Source organism: Mobula hypostoma, chromosome 4, assembly GCF_963921235.1.
Source record: "Mobula hypostoma chromosome 4, sMobHyp1.1, whole genome shotgun sequence".
Classification (NCBI taxonomy): domain Eukaryota; kingdom Metazoa; phylum Chordata; class Chondrichthyes; order Myliobatiformes; family Myliobatidae; genus Mobula; species Mobula hypostoma.
In genome coordinates, this window is record NC_086100.1 from 49,103,169 (window position 1) to 49,122,361 (window position 19,193).

Here is a 19,193-nt window from a genome sequence, read left to right on the forward strand (position 1 = left end):
GAAAGGATGCTTTCTATGGTGCTTCTTTAAAAATTGGTGAAGATCATTGGGGATCATGCGGAATTTCCTTTTACTTTTGAGATCTGGGTGGAGTCGCCCACAGAGCGGTAAATGCTGTTGGGGTGTGATTTGGCCACACGGTCGTGACTGTATAGCAGGGATTCCAGGATTCCTCACCTTTTTTATGCCATGGACCAACACCATTAAGCAAGGGTTCTGTCACCCTTAATGTATAGGGATTGTAGTAATGGGCAAGAGGCCCAAAATGCTGGAGGGACTTAGCAGCTCAGGCAGCATCTATAGACATGACTAAACAGTTGGCCAAGACCCTTCTTCTGGACAGGACAGGAAAGGGAAGATGCCAGAATATAAAAGGCGGGGGAGGGGAAGGAGAATAGCTAGACAGTGATTGGTAAAGCCAGGTGGGTAGGAGAGGTAAAGGGCTGGAGAGAAAGGAATTGGATAGGAGGGGAGAGTGGACCTCGGGAGATAAGGAAGGAGGAGGGGTCACGGGAGTGGGGGTGATAGGCAGGTGTGAAGAGGTAAGGGGCCAGAGTGGGGAATAGAAGAGGGGAGGGAAAATTATTTTTTTACTGGAAGGAGAAATCATGTCATAGGAGGTGTTACTCCTACACAGATGTTGCCCCTCCACCCTGAGGGTGGCCTCGTTGTGGCTCGACAAGTCCGAATGGGAATTCAAATTAAAATATTTCGCCACTAAAATATTCCGCTTTTGGCGGATGGAGCAGAGGTGCTCGACGAGCGGTCTCCCAATTTATGACAGGTTTCACCAGTGTAGAGGAGGCCGCATCAGAGCATTGGACACAATAGCCGACCCCAGCAGATTTGCAGGTGAAGTGTTGCCTCATCTAGGAGGACTTTTTGAGTCTCTGAATGGAGGTGAGAGAGGAGGTGTTTGGGTAGGTGTAGTACTTTGGCAGCTTACAGGGTTAAGTGCTGGGAGGGACATTATTGTGGAGGGAAGACTGGACAAGGGAATCACAGAGGGAGTGATCCCTGTGAGAAGCGGGGCGGGGAGGGGTGAGCATGTGTTTACTGGTAGGATCCCTTTGGAGATGGTGGAAGTTGTGGAGAATGTTTTGTTGAATGCAGAGGCTCATGGGGTGGTAGAAAAAAACAAGAAGAACTCTATCACTGTTAAGGTGCGGGGAAAATGGGGTGAGTGCAGAAGTTCAGAGAAATGGAGGAGATGCACGTGAGGGCAGCATCAATGATGTCCTGGAAAGGAGAGCTTCATCCTGGGAACACATTCCTGTGGCAGAGCTGAAAGAACTGAGAAAATGGAATCACAAGGAAATCTGCAGATGCTGGAAATTCAAGCAACACACACAAAATGCTGGTGGAACGCAGCAGGCCAGGCAGCATCAATTGGAAGAGGTACAGTCGATGTTTTGGGCCGAGACCCTTCGTCAGGACTAACTGAAAGAAGAGATGGTAAGAGATTTGAAAGTGGGGGGGGGAGGGGGAGATATGAAATGATAGGAGAAGACAGGAGGGGGAGGGATGGAGCTAAGAGCTGGAAAGTTGATTGGCAAAAGGGATACAAGGCTGGAGAAGGGAGAGGATCATGGGACGGGACGCCTAGGGAGAAAGAAAGGGGGAGGGGAGCCCAGAGGAAGATGGAGATCAGGCAAGGAGTTATAGTGAGAGGGGCAGAGGGAGAGAGAGAGAGAGAAAAAAGGGGAAAAAATAGTAAATAAATAAGGGATGGGGTAAGAAGGGGAGCCACACTCAAGTTGGAGAAACAACACCTTGTATTCCGTTTGGGTGGCCTCCAACCTGATGGCATGAATATTGACTTCTCTAACTTCCATTAATGCACCTCCTCCCCTTTTTACCCCATCCCTTATTTATTTACAATTTTTAAAATTTTTTCCCTTTTTTCTCTCTCTTTTCTCTCCCCCTGTCCCTCTCAGTATAACTCCTTGCCTGATTTCCATCTTCCTCTGGGCTTCCCTCCCCCATTCTTTCTCCCTAGGCTTCTGGTCCCATGATCCTCTCCCTTCTCCAACCTTGTATCCCTTTTGCCAATTAACTTGCTAGCTCTTAGCTTCATCCCTCCCCCTCCCGTCTTCTATCATTTCGGATCTCCCCCTCTCCCTCCCACTTTCAAATCTCTTACTATCTCTTCTTTCAGTTAGTCCTGACGAAGGGTCTCGGACTGAAACGTCGACTGTACCTCTTCCAATAGATGCTGCCTGGCCTGCTGCGTTCCACCAGCATTTTGTGTGTGTTGCTGAGAAAATGGAATAGTATTTTTACAGGAGGCAGGATGGGAAGAGGTCTGCTGAAAATAACCATGGGAATTGGTAAGTTTATAGAAGTTGCCAGTTAACATTTTGTCTCCAGAGGTGAGGACAGGGAGAACGAGAAAAGGAAGGGTGGCGTCAAAAATGGACGAAGTGAATTTAAGGGCAGAGTGGAAGTTGGAGGCAAATGTGATGAAATTGGCGAGCTTGGCATGGGTGCAGGAAGCAGCACGTATGCTGTCCCTAATGTAGAGGAGGAAGAATTGGGGAGCATTACAGGGGAAGACTTGGAACATAGACTGTTTTACATAGCCAACGAAAAGGCAGTCTTAGCTGGGGCCCATGCAGGTGCCCATGGCTACCCCTCAAGTCTGGAGAAAGTAGGAAGAGCCAAAAGAAATATTGTTGAGGGAGAGGACCAGTTTTGCCAGATGGAGGGTGGTGGTGGAGGAGAATGGTCTCATGTAGGATGGCTCTGTTATCCATCTGTTCCAGAGATGAGTGTTGGACCAGGGAGATGGCACCTAACATGGGCCTGTTTCTGCAGTAGGTGAATTGCAGTGAGTCAAAGTTGTCCTGACCAACCTCTCAAAGCACTTCATCATGGTGGATGACAGAACCACTGGTGATCATCATTAAGGCACGTTATGTTATTTTTTTCCACCAGGATGATAGTGGTCTTAAAATAGAGGAGAACCTCAAAATGGAGTAGCAAGAGGTTAAATATATCATAGAATATTCTTGTCAGCTGGTCTTTGAGGACTTCAACAGGGCCGGTCCCTTCGCACAGACTTATCCTTTGGAAGCGCCACCATCATCAATTATAAGACAAAGTTTGTCAGGGCAGTTGGTATCACTCCATTTACCTTCTTTTTGAGCATTAGGATGCATTGTGCTCATCGGGGAGGGATGCTGTCTGGCTCCACTTTGTAGCCTGTTGTAGCATGCAAGACTTACCACAGATGACGGCTGGCCTAGGACTCCAGCTTGGACTGCTGTTGTCTCTAGGCATTCCTGGTACTTCTGCAAAGGTCATACTTAGATTTCCTGTACCTGACTTGAACACCTCAGACTTCAGTAAGGACTGGGTCTTTCAGTTCGTCTGTGGTTTCTGGATGGAAAAACGCGGATAGAATTTCGTGGCATGTAGTCCTCTGCACACCTACTGATGAAGTCTGTGACGGCACTGGCATATTCATTTAGGTTAGCCGCTGAGTCTGCACATCAGTTGCAATCTTTCCAAGTCATTGCCGCTGAAGTTCATTAATGTTGTCTTGGTACTTCAAGTTGGCCTGGTCTAACTTTCTTCAGTTTCCCATTGCACGGGCAAGAATATCAAGAATGACACAGAAATAGTTTCGGGCAGGAAGAGCTTAGTCAAAATTTCTAAGTGATGCAAAATAACCTTGAAGTGATTATTATGATATTCAGAAAAAATATCCAGCAAAATAATTTTTCAACTGCATAATGCTGGAAGAAAATACTGCACTTGGACTTGCAGGCAAAATTCATCAAACCTAAACAGTAGGCTACAAAAGAGCAGGAAGGTCATGCTGCAACTATACAGGGTACTGGTGAGGCCTCACCTGGAGTACTGTGTGCAGTTCTGGTCTCCATACTTGGGGAAGGATATACTGGCTTTGGAGACCGTGCAGAGGAGGTTCACCAGGTTGACTCCAGAGATGAAGGGATTAACCTACGAGGAGAGATTGAGTTGCCTGGGGCTATACTCTCTGGAGTTCAGAAGAATGAGAGGGGAACTTATAGAAACTTACAAATTTTTGAAAGGGATAGATAGATAGAAGTAGGAAAGTCGTTTCCATTAGTAGGTGAGACTAGAACTAGGGGACAATGCCTCAAGATTCAGGGGAGAAGATTTAGAGTGGAGATGAGGAGAAACTGTTTTTCCCGGAGAGTGGTGAATCTGGGGAATTCTCTGCCCAGGGAAGCAGTTGAGGCTTCCTCACTAAATATATTTAAGAAACAGTTAGATAAAATTTTACATAGTGAGGGAATCAAGGGTTATGGGGAAAAGGCAGATAGATGGATCTGAGTTTATGGACAGATCAGCCATGTTCTTATTGAATGGCGGGGCAGGCTGGATGGGCCAGATGGCCAACTCCTGCTCCTGTTTCTTATGTTCTCATGTAAAATTAGAATTTTTACACTATTCCACAGCTGAATAATTTGTTTAATCCATTGGTTTTATCTAAAATAGTTCATCCATTGTACTGAGGATTATGTTATATCACTAAGGCATTTGCAAGTCCCAATATTCTTTCACTTTAATTAAACAATGTACCTGTATATAATATTTAAAAATAAAAATGTATTATAAACTACAACACTTTCAAAATTTAGTGATATTAAATGATTTTTACATTAGTGAATGAGAAAATTACCAATGAGGAAATTACTTGATCTACAGAGGTAATTTAAAGCATAATACTTAGTGTGACATGGCCAGACTCTCAAAATCCTTCAGTGATTCTTTTGGTTATTTTGCTCCTCTGGTATCTTCAATTATTATTCAGTTAAAAAAAAATTGAAACATTGCATTATATTGAAATGAAGGTTTGTGCAATTTTGTAACATTGTTTTTATTTGTTTTAATAAGGATATGATACTTGCTAAAATTTTGTTTTTCCAGTGGATGAGATAATTTGAAAATTGTGTATACGAGATCTTTAGCTGAGTCAATCATGGTATTTAATCAAATTCTTGTGCGCCCTTAGCAAGATGGATAATGAAAATCTGAAGTAGAATTTGATTTGTATCTGTATCTGATAAATGAGATTTTTAAAAAGTAATTTCATTTCAAGTAGGTAAAATCCAGAGAATAGAATATCTAATCATCAGATTTGATATATTCTATAATATTTCTTTGCAGTTTGTGTGCCATGAAGTTCCACCCATTGTACAATGCTTTTTTTCTGGCCTGAGGCCAAAATGGATGCTCTTTGTCTCTTGATCATCTTTGGCGAACAGTTGTATAGTTAATATTAGTGGTGTGGAAACAAAATTTTGTATGTTTCCTTTGTTCACTTCATGCTTTGGTTACAAAAAGTGCTGCTTTTACCAATTTTTTTCAGATCTAATATTGTTATAAAGATGATAGTGTGACAAAAATGTTGAAAAGAAAATTATAAATTTAACAGTAAAACCTTAAAGTCTCCTGACACAAGTCATTGTTGATTTCACTGTTGTAGGGGAAAGGCGCTAGGGCTGCAGATAAGGGTGTTACCATGGTGATGAAGGAGATACCGAGGGAGGAGTCTGGAGAAGGAAAACCCCTCCTTACTGTGACATCACAGGTGGGAAGCATCATGCCAATATCAAGTTGGCATGTGGTCATTCAGTCATGAGCTGAATGTATGAGAAAAAAAATTACAATAAAACAGTAAGATTAAAAACCTGTCCTTTAAAAATGATTAATTGGGTGAATACTGATGTAATGTCCAACTAATGTTTGCCTAACTCTGCCATTATTAACATCCATCCCCATCCTTTGTTACTTGCTTTCAAATCATGTTACCAGTGGCAGCCATTCTTTGGAATGTTTGAGGGATATGGTTGTCCATAACCTTCTCAAATGTTCTGCTTGGTTTTGCAAAGATATTGAGAGAAATATCACCTTGGTACATTACCTGGATTAAAGTGAAGTCTGAATCTAGTTGTGATGCTGAAATTTTAATTTCAGAAATGTTACTTAAAGTCATACTTCAATAAAATAACATCAGTTTAACCCTTAATAGTACATAATTGGGTTTATTAAAAAGGAACTCTGCAAAATGTAATCTGATTTAAAGCACAAAAAGCAATTCATTTTACCCAGCTACATCAAAATCTTAATTTTAATTTCTGGATTTTAAATGTTTCGTTTTCATTCACATTCGTGATGGCTCATTTTAGCAATACTTTTTGATATTTATATGCAACGTGGTCTTTATTTTATGTAATGCTGACGTTGTGTTATCTGGCACAAAATAAATGTACTTGTTAAATGGAACAAAATATTTTGTACATCTATATATCCCTACATGTATCTGAAGAGGTGTAAAATACGAACTGATCTCTGTGTTAAATGCCTGTTTCGTTTTTTTAAGCTTTTCAGTTAAGTTCATTTGAGAAGAATGCAACTAATTACTTGGCTGTTTCTTACATAACAAGAATGGTTATAACAGCAAGAAGATTGCTGCTGAAAATCTGTTTCATTGCAGTGAACACTGCAATATCTTCATTAGGAATCAGACATGACAGAGTTAAAGCTACTGCCACATGCCGTTTGTTTCCAGCATGGCTTGAGCTATAGTGTCCGTACTCCCTACGGGGTCACCGGTGTAAGTGGGGTTTGTAAGTCAGCAATTACTCTGCAGCTGCAAGTCATTCTGGAGCCAGACTGGTTTCCATACGGTGCTAACCACCAGCAGTGCATGAGAGGCTCAATTGAGGGCTTAGGCTAAGATTAAGTCTTGAATCTTTCAAGTCAAATGAGGTTGTCATTTTTGCTGTTATGGCATGTGACACAAGGATTATTTTGAGGATCCAAGGGCTCTGCATCCCTCCTCCGCACCACCATACCAAATTTATGAAGAATTGATTGTCCCTCCCCAACATTTGTCTTGGAAATCAAATAAATAAAAATGTGTGAAACAAAATCAAGCTATTGAGTACTTCCGTTCCTATTCAAAGCTATATTGACAAGATTGAATTGATTAAAAACTATGCTGAAGCGTACTAGAACTCCACTCAAACTTTATGCATTAAGCTGCATTACTTTTTTAAACAAAATAGAGGGAATCTGGCTTGAGGCTGGAAATGGATGTTTGTGAATTAACCATGAACCCAGTATCTTAGATGCACTTTCTGCTCTCAGCGTGTCCTTTCAAAAATCAAGAAGATAATGAAGTAGAAACTGGACCCCACTGAATCTTGTTTTGCGCAGATTGGAGGCAAAAAAGAGCCTCTGATGTCTCTACCCCAAAGGCATTGAAAAGATTTGATTATCTAAAGCAGCTGTTCGTTACCAATTGGTCTAATGTGTATCCCAAGACCTCTTTCCAAAACTTATTAGAAGAGAATGGAGCACCATATCTTTCCAACTTGATTTATTAGTTTCTACTGCAGTTTAAGTAATGGTCTGTTAGTAGGATTAACAGACCCATCACAAAGTTGCGTAGCCTTTTTTTTCCAGACGTGCCATGACACTCGAGGTCCAATTTTAGTTGCAATCCCACTTTCTGACCCATTCTATACCTAAAACTAAGCTAACTTCTCAGCCAATATCATTTATAACACAAAAGCTGATCAATTTTGCAGTGGCTATTTATGTTTCTGCCCACGAGACAGGAGCAGAATTAGGCCATACATCCTATCCTGCTCCAGCATTCCATCATGGAAAATTTATTTTCCCTCTCAGCCCCATTCTCCTGCCTTCTCCCCATAACCTTTGATGCTCTTACTAATCAGTAACCTAAATATACTCAATGACTTGACCTCCACAGGCAAATGTGGCAATGAACTCCACAGAATCACCACCCTCTGTCTAAAAATTCTTCCGCATCTCTGTTCTAAAGGGACATCATAGGAACATAAGAAATAGGAGCAGGAGTAGGCCTTCTGGCCCATCGAGCCTGCCCCACCAATAAGATCTGGCCATCCTTTTACTCCAAGGCTGTGCTCTCTGATCCTAGACTCCCCACAATAGGAAAGACATTCACTTCATCTGGGCCTTTTTAAAATGCAGTAGGTTTCATTCTTCTAAACTCGAGTATGCTGGCCCAGAGCTATCAAATGCTCCTCATTCATTAACCCTTTCATTCCTGAGATCATTCTTGTAAACCTTCTCTGGACCCTCTCTAATGCCAGTACAACCTTCCTTGGATATGGAGCCCAAAACCACTCTCAATCCTCCAAATATATTCTGATCAATGCCTTGTAAAGTCTCAGCATTACATCCTTGCTTTAATATTCTAATCCTCTTGAAAGGAATGCTAACATTGCATTTGCCTTTCTTGCCACTAACTCAACATGCAAGTTAACTTTTGGGGAATACTGCAAGTTCCTCTGAATTTGCTCCCCATTTACAAAATAGTTTACACCTTTATTCTTTCTATCAAAGTGCATGACCATACACTTCCCTATATATCTACCACTTCTTTAACCTGTCTAAGTCCTTCTGCAAATTCCCTGCTTCCTCAGTACCACCTGCCCCTCCACTTATCTGTGTTAATAAGTTTTAAATTTTATTTGCAAAATGTGTTAATGTTATTCATTCTCTGATATTCTTTATGTAATCTTCTCTTAATTTAAAATGCTTGACTCTCATATATACTTGGGAACTAGGTAGTGTAAGGAGTTTATCATTCTTTCTCAGAGTTCAGATATAACTCAGACAAAACAGTTGTAAATACCATAAATTAACCAAATTATGGTAGTTTCATTGCTTTTCAGAGTAAATTTTAGTCTAAAGCACATCTTGTTAGGAATTTGATTAAGCTAATTTGGCAGTCTTGCTGACAGAGGTAACAAGTGACTGCCATGAAGTCATTAAAATCATGTTGGAGTAGTCTGAAGCTAAAACATGTGGTTACACAAAAGGGTATGAGAAAATTTAACTGAACATGAAATACTTTAAAATTCTGAAACCAAATGACAAAATCTTGTTATTAACCCTGTCATTGTCCCCATGGATTTTTTAAATCAGTAGCATCTTAAAAGATAGTGGAAAAATTGTTTCTCATTATCTGTAATCTCAAAAGATACTAATGAGGTCTCAGCAAAGATGGGTATTTTGCTGGGAAATTATCAATAAAGTTAATTGCCATGAAAATAGTGGAATTATTAAAGTTATATGCAAATTTTACAGGTGGTTTCCATATATTTGCAATACATTGCTCTGCTGTGCTCTAACAGTAGTTTAAGGCTAAACAACTCAACTTGCATCTTAACTAAATTCTATAGCTTGTGATGGTATTGATTTTGCTGTCTGTAAAGTTCTGAACTCGAATCAAGATCTTAAGACCTATCTGATATAGATAGCTATGGGTACCCTCACTAAAGAGAGGTTATACTGTAGCCATCTACTTTTTCAAAGGCTAGATTGCTTCCCTGTTTATCCTCCATGGCAAGTTTAGCTGCCAACACCTGCTATTTGAGCATTGGGTCCTCCCTCCCTACCAAGAAGGAGACACTTCCAGCTAGCAAAGTAGTTTAAACGCAGTTCATTTATTTTTAATCATATGTTTAAATTTAGGTAAAATTCTTAAAACACATTTAAAACTCAGAGGATATCTATCTTAAAAGATTTTCAAATTACAAACTATTTTGAAAACAAAGGATTTCCAAAACACATGTACTTTTCCTGTAGGCTAAAAAGGCGTACCAACTGGCTGCAGCCAAATGAGTCGTCTATCACAGAAATTGAAGGCAGAGGAATGGATTCTAGTCATCTAGCCGTTGTCATGATTCGTGTTGCTTCTTGACCATTCCTAACAAGCCTGACTGCTCACTAACTTTTATACTGTTTTTTTTTATATATGCTGGGCGACTTCACACAGATGCTTAAAAGCTTCTGGGACAGAGATCCCAGGCACCCAAAATTAATGCTGTGAGGGCTGACTCTCTGAACACACTAATATCCCAACTAATGATAGATCAGCTATTTCATGTGTTAAGTGATGGTATCAATCTGGTCTTCAAGCTTCCTTGAACTAAATAACTTATCCAGTGTTGTCTAGTTTGATGCAATTAACATAACCCCATTGTTTTACACTGCATCTCCTGAGCAGTCAGCCCCGTGCCGTGTGGTTGTAGCCTGTGCTCCATGGGCAGAGCTGTTTGCTTTCAAAGCTGTTCTTTTAACTTCAGACTGAATATTGCTTGCAATTTACATTCGGAACTGAAGACTGGTTCTTGTTTATGACAAGAAGCTGAGCAAAGAATATTGGCTGGAAGCTTAACTTACTCAAAAACAACTTTGATGCCTGGAAGTGTCAGCTGATATGTTTAAAAAGCTGAGCTTGGCAAAAAAAAAAGCCCCCCCCCCCCCAGGCTATGGCAGGTAAGTATCCATCACAAGCCCTATCCAATTAACAAATGTGAAGCTAATGAAATCTTCATATATTAATCTCTGTAGTAAATTTCATCTTAACATTTGGAGTCCTGTGGTCTGATGTCACTGATGAGTGAGATTCTGAGGTTTGGCAGGCCTGAGAGTAGAAAGTGTGGTTAGATTTACTGGTTAGCCATTGTTAAGGAAGGTTGGCAGTGCTTATTTAAAAGTGTGTGTATGTCTATGTTTGTGCTTGTCTGTCTGTTATTTTGTTTCTCTCTCTCATTTTCTAACTGCCAGTAAGATTAAGGTGATGGTAATCAAAGCCATTGAGTTTGCTTAAAAAAACGGTTTCTAAAGTCATTAATTTATCTTCTTTCATCCTTAGAAGTAAAATCAATTTAAATTTGGGTGAGGAAAGACACTTAATTTTTTGCAAAATATAAATAACAGGCTTAATGATTGTACTTAACTCACGTCATTTTTCTCAATTAATGTTTACAATTAAAATAAATTTAAATAATGATTAAGTGTATATCATTAATGCCATCTGTTGTGTTAGAAATTTATTCATACAATGTACAGATATACATTTATTTTTTGTCTTTGTCAAGTCAAAATAACCAAAGAATAGTGAAGTCTGAAGTATTTGAAGTGAGTGGATGATAGTGATGCCCTGGAAATGCTGTACACTACACAAGCCCAGACTACACCTGCTGAGTTCACCCCCCACCCCCGGCATTCGCTCCACATTTGTTCCTGCCCCACTTCAGCATTCTAAAAGCACTTTTTTTAAAACTTGGAAATTGCTTTACTGCGGAAAATGATTGTTCTTCAGTTTTCAATGTTATAAGTAGAAGCCAGGATTATTTAGTATTTTTTAACAGCTACAGAGGCTGAAGTGACTAGTTTCCATCATAACATCCATGTGATGCTTGAAGGGCATTTGATTATATGCCTCATCATTAAGTTAGCTGCAGCCTGAAGTGTAGATACAGTTTCCCTTTCTTTTAGCTCAGCATTGTTCCTTTACCTTAATGTATTAATGAATTAATGTGCACTTTGAGCATTTTGAAACAGTTTTCTAAATTGTTAGTGTTCCTGTTCGGGTTTTTCTTTGTTAACTTGTGAATTTTATTAATGTATGTTCAATCGATGAGAGCAAATAATTCTTTTCACAAGTTAGTTTATTCAAAGCTTTAATAACACGCACAAATAAGTTGTAAACAAACTTAGAAGGGCTAAAAGAGGAAACTATATAGTTCCTGATTTTTTAATTAAAAGCTCTGTATATAATAGGTCCAGCTTAACATAACCATGTTCCATTTATATTTAAATTTTACCTAATATAATTGTAAAATTCACAAACAATAGATAATTTAATACTTTCTCTGACTTTGTATTTCAAAAAAGCTTGCCTTTCCTTTACTCGGATGACTTGTTTTCCTTTCTGTAAATAGCTGTCTGTTTTTAATTAAGCAATTTTATTTTGCTTCATTGATGCATCTAAACAACAATGTTCAAGTGTCATTTCAGATATTTCTTTCTTTTCCCAGAGAATTGGTTCATATACTAGATTGAAAATGTTTAAGCCTGCAGCTATGGACCAGATTACTTGTGTTACACAGGGGCAGTTTTGATTCTCTTATCGTGTAAAATGAGTGAATCGGATTATTCACCTATATATACATTACTTTAGAGAATTAGAAATAATGTAAAATGTGCAGTTGATCTAATTTCCTTTTCAGGTTATCATCTAAAATCAAAATTATCCCTGTTTTATGCTGGTTAGTGTTCTGGTTGTTAATCCTTTCTCAGTTATATTCACTTTATCCTTTCAAGAACATTTTTTTGCAGAGATGTTGAAGTGCTCTTTATATTTGTTATGGTACAGGTAAATTTGTGATTGAGAATGCAGTGAAATATCCCAAGAAATGCAAATATGAATTAAGTTTAACATCAAAGTTAAAGAAATTACTTTTAATAAGTTGAATCCATTATATATAGTCGAATAACTTGGGTAATTGTGTTCAATTGAAACTGAAAAGAGTGTAACCTAAAATTGGTTAGGGCCTAGGTTTTAAAAATGAGGTTAAACAGTTTGGTCCAGGAAAGAGCAAATTAAAGTTAAAGTTCTGTAGCCTGGAAGATATGGCAGTTTGAAACTTATGTTAAACAGTGCATGCTGGATCAGGGAATTTTTTTTTTGAGGGTCAAACAATGCAGAATCTATAATGCGTAAGGCCGTAATGTTGTATGCAACAGAGTGGGCCTTCAACACCTAAAGGTGTTTGGGAAAGTAAATGCAAAAATGGAATGTCAGGGAGAAAGCTTTCAATTGGAGACCTATTGTGTATTTAATATTTCAGTAATATTGTAAAAATATTGCTCGATTAAGCATTTTTTGCTTACATGCAGTGCGTATTATATGTAAAAGTACGTTTGTACATACAATATGTTATTAAGCTGCTGCGTCATATGTACACGCCTTGTTTAAAGTAAAAATAGTTATACTCTCAATCCTGGCTCCATTGTTTTCCTTACAATTAGTTTTTATGTTTTGGAGTTGGAAACAACAATGAAGAAGTTTTAAATGAACCCGAGACAACTACTGACCTGTTGAAGCACAGCCAGATGTTTGAGTTTAAAAAACAACAAAAACACAGCGAAAAAGTTTTTTTTTAAAAAGCGTAGTATGTTTTTTTTCCCCTTCGGATCAGCATGTTTCCCTTGCAAAAAGAAAGGCAATCGAGTTAAGGGCAGAAAATCGAAGAATTCATGGGTTCATAAACAGTAAGTACTGGGTAATAATAATCACAAATAAAATAAAAAGAAGAAATGGCAGGCTATATCAGTAAGATAAATTTGTTCATTTGCACAAAGGACAACTACCTGCTGAATGTGAAACAAATTGAACAGTATTTTAATCCAAAAGGAGTAGCTTCTGAGAAGCGGATGCCCATTTTGCATTGGGTTTACGTGCATACAGTTTGCTTAGGAGATTGACTGCTGCAACCAAACCAGCCAAAATGAGATTTGCTGCATTTTGAAAGTAATGCAGGAATACTTAAAAGTGAAGCTATTTTTTGATTGCAGAAAGCTTTAGGTTTCATAAGCAGAATCAAAAGGAAGGGGAGTCAATTTCAGTGAATGTGGTTGAATTGAAGAGATTGTCTGAGCGTTATCAGTTTGGTAATGACCTTAATGATGAACTGACATCTTTTTTTATAAGAAAGCATTCATAAACAGCTTCTACCGGAAGCACAAATTTAAAAGAGCATTTGAAATAACTATCAATGGAAACAGCAGACAGAGGTGCAAATGAATTGCAGTCAGGAATGAAACCGAGTGTGAACAAAATTGCAATTGTCTAAACAGAAACCGGCCTGGTGGAACAGATTGTGTTACAGTTGTGGCAGAGGTTCATATGCACCAGACTAATGCTGGTTTAAAGGCAAACTTGCAGAAAGAGCAACAAAGTAGGACACATTTGAAGAACGTGTTGGGCAGACAAAAAATAAATGGTCTACATAGAGAAGAGAAAAAGATGAATTAGAAAAGTCAAGTTGCAGTTTCAAAAAGAGCACTAATCTGCATGCTGTTGTTGAAAAATCTGATAATAAGGATTGGGTAGCCTTGAGATCTGCAATGTGAAAACTAGCCATTGACAAGCAATATGGCTTACACCAGAAGTGAACAGCAAATTAATTAAAATGGAATTGGACACTGGCTCGGCTGTTTCAGTCATTCCACAAAATGAGTTTGAACAGCATTGCAAAGATACTGATATATTCAATATATTCAACGAAAAAAATATATACTAGAGAAAAGCTCAAACCTGTGGGAATGACATTCGTAACAGTGAAATACAGCAACCAGCAAGCCTCACTGGGCTTGTCTGTGGTAAAACAGGAGGGCCAGCTTTGTGATGCCGTGAGTGGCTGGGACAACTCCAACTTGATTAGAGATCCACCCACATTTGCATGCCCCATACCCTGCAATAGAATCAACTGAAAGCAAATTAAGAAAGGTACTGGATGATGCCACATCCAGGATAGCAGTGGAAAACACAAATAGTGTCAAATGAAAATGCCACACCCAAGTTTTACAAAGCCTGTCTTGTTCCTTATACCTAACCTGATAAAGTAGACAGTGAGCTAGATCGCATGGAGGCTGAAGGAATTCTTTCCAAGGTTGAGTGGAGCCCCTGAGCAACACCAATGCTACCAGTAGCCAAGAAGAATGGGTTTGTTAGGATCTGGTGATTTTAAGGTCACCATCAACCCAGTACTGCAAGTAGATCAATACCATCTGCCCAGAATAGAGGATATTTTTGCAAACCTTTCTGGAGGGAAACACGTAAGCAAAATGGACTTAGCTGAGGCCAACCTACACATGGAGACGGAAGAAGAGTCCGAAGTGTTGCTCACCATAAACACTCAGAAGTGGCTTTATTGCTATAGTAGGCTTTTCTTTTGGAGTAGCATCTGCATTCTGGCAGAAAGCTATGGGCCACGGTTTTTTTTGCAGTACGGTTTCAGCCATTGCTGAAAATGAATGGAATGACATTACTTCCGCACCATACCAGCCAGCTACAAATGGCTTGCTGGAAAGGTTTGTCCAGTGTCTAAAGAATGCACTGCGAGCATTAACATTAGAACACACTTCACTGACTCTGAATCAGAAACCCGCCAATTTCCTCCTTGCATATCGCAATGCAGCACACTCCACAGCCAACAACTCATCAGCTGTGCTGTTCCTGGGTTGTCCCTTGTATTCATGCTTGGATCTCCTCAAACCCAATCTCAGTAGGAGGATGCAGGACAAACAGCTGAGACAAATTGAAGGTTCTTCAAACAAGAAGTCCTGGACATGCAGTCCTGGTGAGGGTCTACAGAGGTAATCAAAAGTGGGTACTCGGAAAGATTAAGAGTAGAACTGGACTGCTGTCCAACACGGTGGAGATTGCGTCTGATATCATCTGGAGACGACACATCGATCAGTTGAGGAGAGCAGAGTCAATTGTTAGAGAAAAGAATTGCGGGATGAGACTGTCAAAACCACTTCCTGCAGTCTCAGAGCCAACTCCTATCACCACCCAGAGGGAGCCCCAGAACCTGAGATTGATTCACTGCCACAAGTCTCACCTGCCAAGCAGAGTGATCTCCCTTGTCAGCAAAGATGTTATCCAAGAAGAGTAAGAACTCCTCCACAACGGTTAAATCTTTAGGCCTGAATGGGACAATTTAACGTTTACTATGCTGTGGTTGTTTATATAGTGGTTGCTATCTGAGTGATTCCGTGGCAGGCATTAGCCATGACTGCATGGACATAAACCTTGGAAGTAGCAAACAGATTTATGTTGGACACTAGCGTGTGAAATCAAGTTTCTATGTATGTACTTTAACACACAAGTCCTTGCAGCTGTCCTGTTGTTAAAGTTGTTTCGTACTCTTCAAGGTTGGTGTACAATGTAGTGCATATTTTAGGCCTATTTTATGTTGATTTGATGCCTTTAACGTGTTCAAAGTCGTTATCTCCAGAGTCAAATTAACATTGACGAGAAGGGATGAGCTTAGGAACTAATAGTATACCAATCATCACATATCATTCTTGAAAAAGTGTCCACTTTGCACAATTTAATACATTGAAGGATACGTTAAAAAAATTAACTATCAATATTGATCAAATATTAGATTGATCGTTCAATGCACATGGCATCCTTTATTCTATTCCACTGAAGTCTCAAAGTTAAAATACCTGTTTAATATTGCTTTACAGTAACAGCATATTTTAAGTGTATTTGGCTGAAGTAAATTTGTTGCAACTGGAGGTAATTGGATTATAATGGTTTCAACATATAGTTGGTGGCTTTAGAGCGCATAAAACCAACAGTGAAATGAGTACCATTTTAAAAGGGGCTTTCACTGAGTACATGGATTTCTGAGAGGCAGGAAGCATATCTTAATATGCAAATTGAGGTCCAAGGGCTTTCATTTTAGAAAGGAATGTTTGTTTATGGATCCAGTATTAAACTTAGTGCTAGAAGTTGGGATTGACATGGATAGTGCCCTGTAGTCAGTGTTGATGTGATCTTTTTCCCTGCTGTGTGACATCTCTGACTTCCATGATATCACTCAAATAATCACTGCCCCCTTGGTACCTTGTCCACAATCTTTCTACACTTAACACTGCCTACTGGATTATTCACTTTGATTTCACATTTAATTTTCACTTTATAAAGTTGTTAGCAAAACTGCCCTTGTTTTTTTGCCCATCACTCATTAGCATGGAGACATTGTAATTGGGCTTTCTGCCTGAATTGCTCCAGTCTTGTGAATGAACTCTCACAATCTTCACAGATAAAGGATTCTGGAAGGTGCAGGAAGCTGCAGATGCTGCATTCTGGAGCAACAAACAATCTGCTGGAGGAAGTGAAGGGGTTGAGCAGCTTCGGTAGAAGGAAAGACATTGTTAATGTTTTGGGATGAAACCCTACACTGGGACTGAATGCAGAGGTGAGATAGTCAACTTTGATTTAATGTTCTATCTCCTCTATTCTTCTCAATGTCCTGGCCACTTTTCTTTCCACTCTCTGTCCTGATCATGCCCACTCTGAGGTGTTGACTGACTAACTGCTTGTGGGCATAATCGGCAGAATTATAAATGAAGTTGAATATTGTGCAGTCATCAGCAAACAACTCCACTTTTGATTTTCTGCTGATGAAATGGCTGCGATCCTTGGATTGCCCCGACAAGCTGCTTCACTGGTGATACAAGTTGGGGTGACGTGCCTTCAGCCATGACAGCCAATTTATTTCTTCCTCCTGAAGAAGGACCTCAGCCTGAAACGTCGACTGTTTTTTTATCATTTCCATGGATGCTGCCTGACCTGCTGAATCGCTTTGGATTTCCAGCAGCTGCAGAATTTGTTGTGTTAACCTTTTTCTGTAACGTCATGGAAGCACAGGTGGTAATTGACCCCTATTATCCAATGTCTTGTTGATATCAGGGATGGTGTCTTGCATTACTGCTGGAAGATGGCTTTATCGTTATGTTGGGTTGGGTTTGTAATGAGTATTGGAGGCGAGTGCTTCTGCCAGAGCTCAAATTATTTTACTGAGGGGACGTGGATAAGTGGCACCAGGTGGCACTATTGATTCCATCAATTGCTTTGCTGATTAATAAAAGATTGATGAAGCATTTATTATTTGGGTTGGCTTTGCCCTGCTCTTTAAACTGTTAACAAGTTCAATTTTCCATTCTGGCAGGAAGATGGTGTTAACTGTTGTAGAACAGCTTTTCTAGAGGTGTGGCTTATTCAAAGACAGATCTTCAGCACAGACAGCTGGCACTTACAAAGGGTCCCTAGCCTTTGCTGTGTCCAATATTATTTATCATGTAGAGCAAATCAGATTTACTTAAGACAAGTGAATATGATTGTGGAGACTTCAGGAGAAGATTATCCACTTGTTAAGATGCTCTGCCATTAATGAAGTCAAATTTTGCACTGCTTTTTACTGTTTGATGGTCTATTGTTATTCATGACTATGTGCAACAGATGTCTTAAATCGATACTATCTGAATGGCATGCTGTTCGCTCAATTTAACACCTACTGTTTGAAGCTATTGATTATGTGGTAATGACTTTTGGGCTCCTTGCATATTGCAGACCTAATTCAATCAAAACAAGACTCAAAATGAACAGTCCCCTTTTTTCTGTGAGTGAAGGTGGTTGGTTGGATGCCTATAAGCCAAAACCTCTCCAGTTTATGGCCACCTATATTTATAAGGTGTTGGCATGTGGCCAAGTGGTTAAGGTGTTCGTCTAGTGATTTGAAGGTCGCTAGTTCCAGCCTTAGTTGAGCAAGTGTGTGTCCTTGAGCAAGGCACTTAACCACACATTGCTCTGCGACGACACCGGTGCCAAGCTGCATGGATCCTAATGCCCTTCCCTTGGACAACATCAGTGGCGTGGAGAGGGGAGACTTGCAGCATGGGAAACTGCTGGTCTTTCATACAACCTTGCCTAGACCTGCGCTCTGGAAACCTTCCAAAGCGCAAATCCATGGTCTCATGAGACTAACGGATGCCTGCCTCTATATAATATAATATGTATATGTGTGTGTGTGTGTATATATATGTATATGTGTGTGTGTGTGTGTGTGTGTGTATATATATGTATATATATGTATGTGTATATGTATATATAAAAGATGGAATACATATATATATTCCAAATTCCATCTTGTATATAATATAACATGGTAACCTGCTTCAATGACTATTGTTTAGTAGCACTTGCATTCTCTGTGAAGTACTTTAAGAGGCTGGTGAAGAAACACATCAACTCCCGCATGGATCTACTGCAATTTGCCTACCATTACAATAGGACAACAGCATATGCCATTTCATTGGCTCTTCACTCAACCTTGGAACATCTGGAATGCAAAGATGCATACATCAGGATGCTCTTTATTGATGACAGCTTGGTATTCAATATAATCATCTCCTCAAAACTAATCAATAAGCTTCAATACCTTGGCCTCAATACGTACCTGCTTAGGCAACTGGATCCTCTATTTTTTTTTTCTTTCTTTTCTCTCTCTCTCACTCTCTCTCTCACTCTCACTCTCACTCTCACTCTCTCTCACTCTTATTTGTCAGTTTGGATTGGCAACAACTTCTCCACAATCTCCATCAACACAGGTGAACCACCTGCTCTACTCTCTTTATACTCATGACTGTGAAGATAAGGACCGCTCCGATGCAATATTTAAGTTCGCTGATGACACTGCTGTCAAGGGGCAAGTCAAAGGTGGTGACGAATCAGCATGTCGGAGGGAGATGAAAATCTGGCTGCATGTTGC

At 39.6% G+C, this 19,193-nt stretch overlaps 1 protein-coding gene across 4 annotated transcripts in view; it reads left to right on the plus strand.

The window, feature by feature from the left end:
- The window catches only part of pex5la (peroxisomal biogenesis factor 5-like a), a 178,671-nt gene that overhangs the window by 48,015 nt on the left and 111,463 nt on the right, over positions 1 to 19,193 (plus strand). For 2 of the 4 annotated variants that reach the window (XM_063045753.1, XM_063045757.1), the window contains exon 2: positions 5,480 to 5,584. The exons of the other annotated variants lie outside the window; for them this stretch is intronic. In XM_063045753.1, the coding sequence (XP_062901823.1) occupies positions 5,480 to 5,584 (105 nt within the window). The remainder of the gene's footprint in view (positions 1 to 5,479; positions 5,585 to 19,193) is intronic. 4 annotated transcript variants of the gene reach the window in all.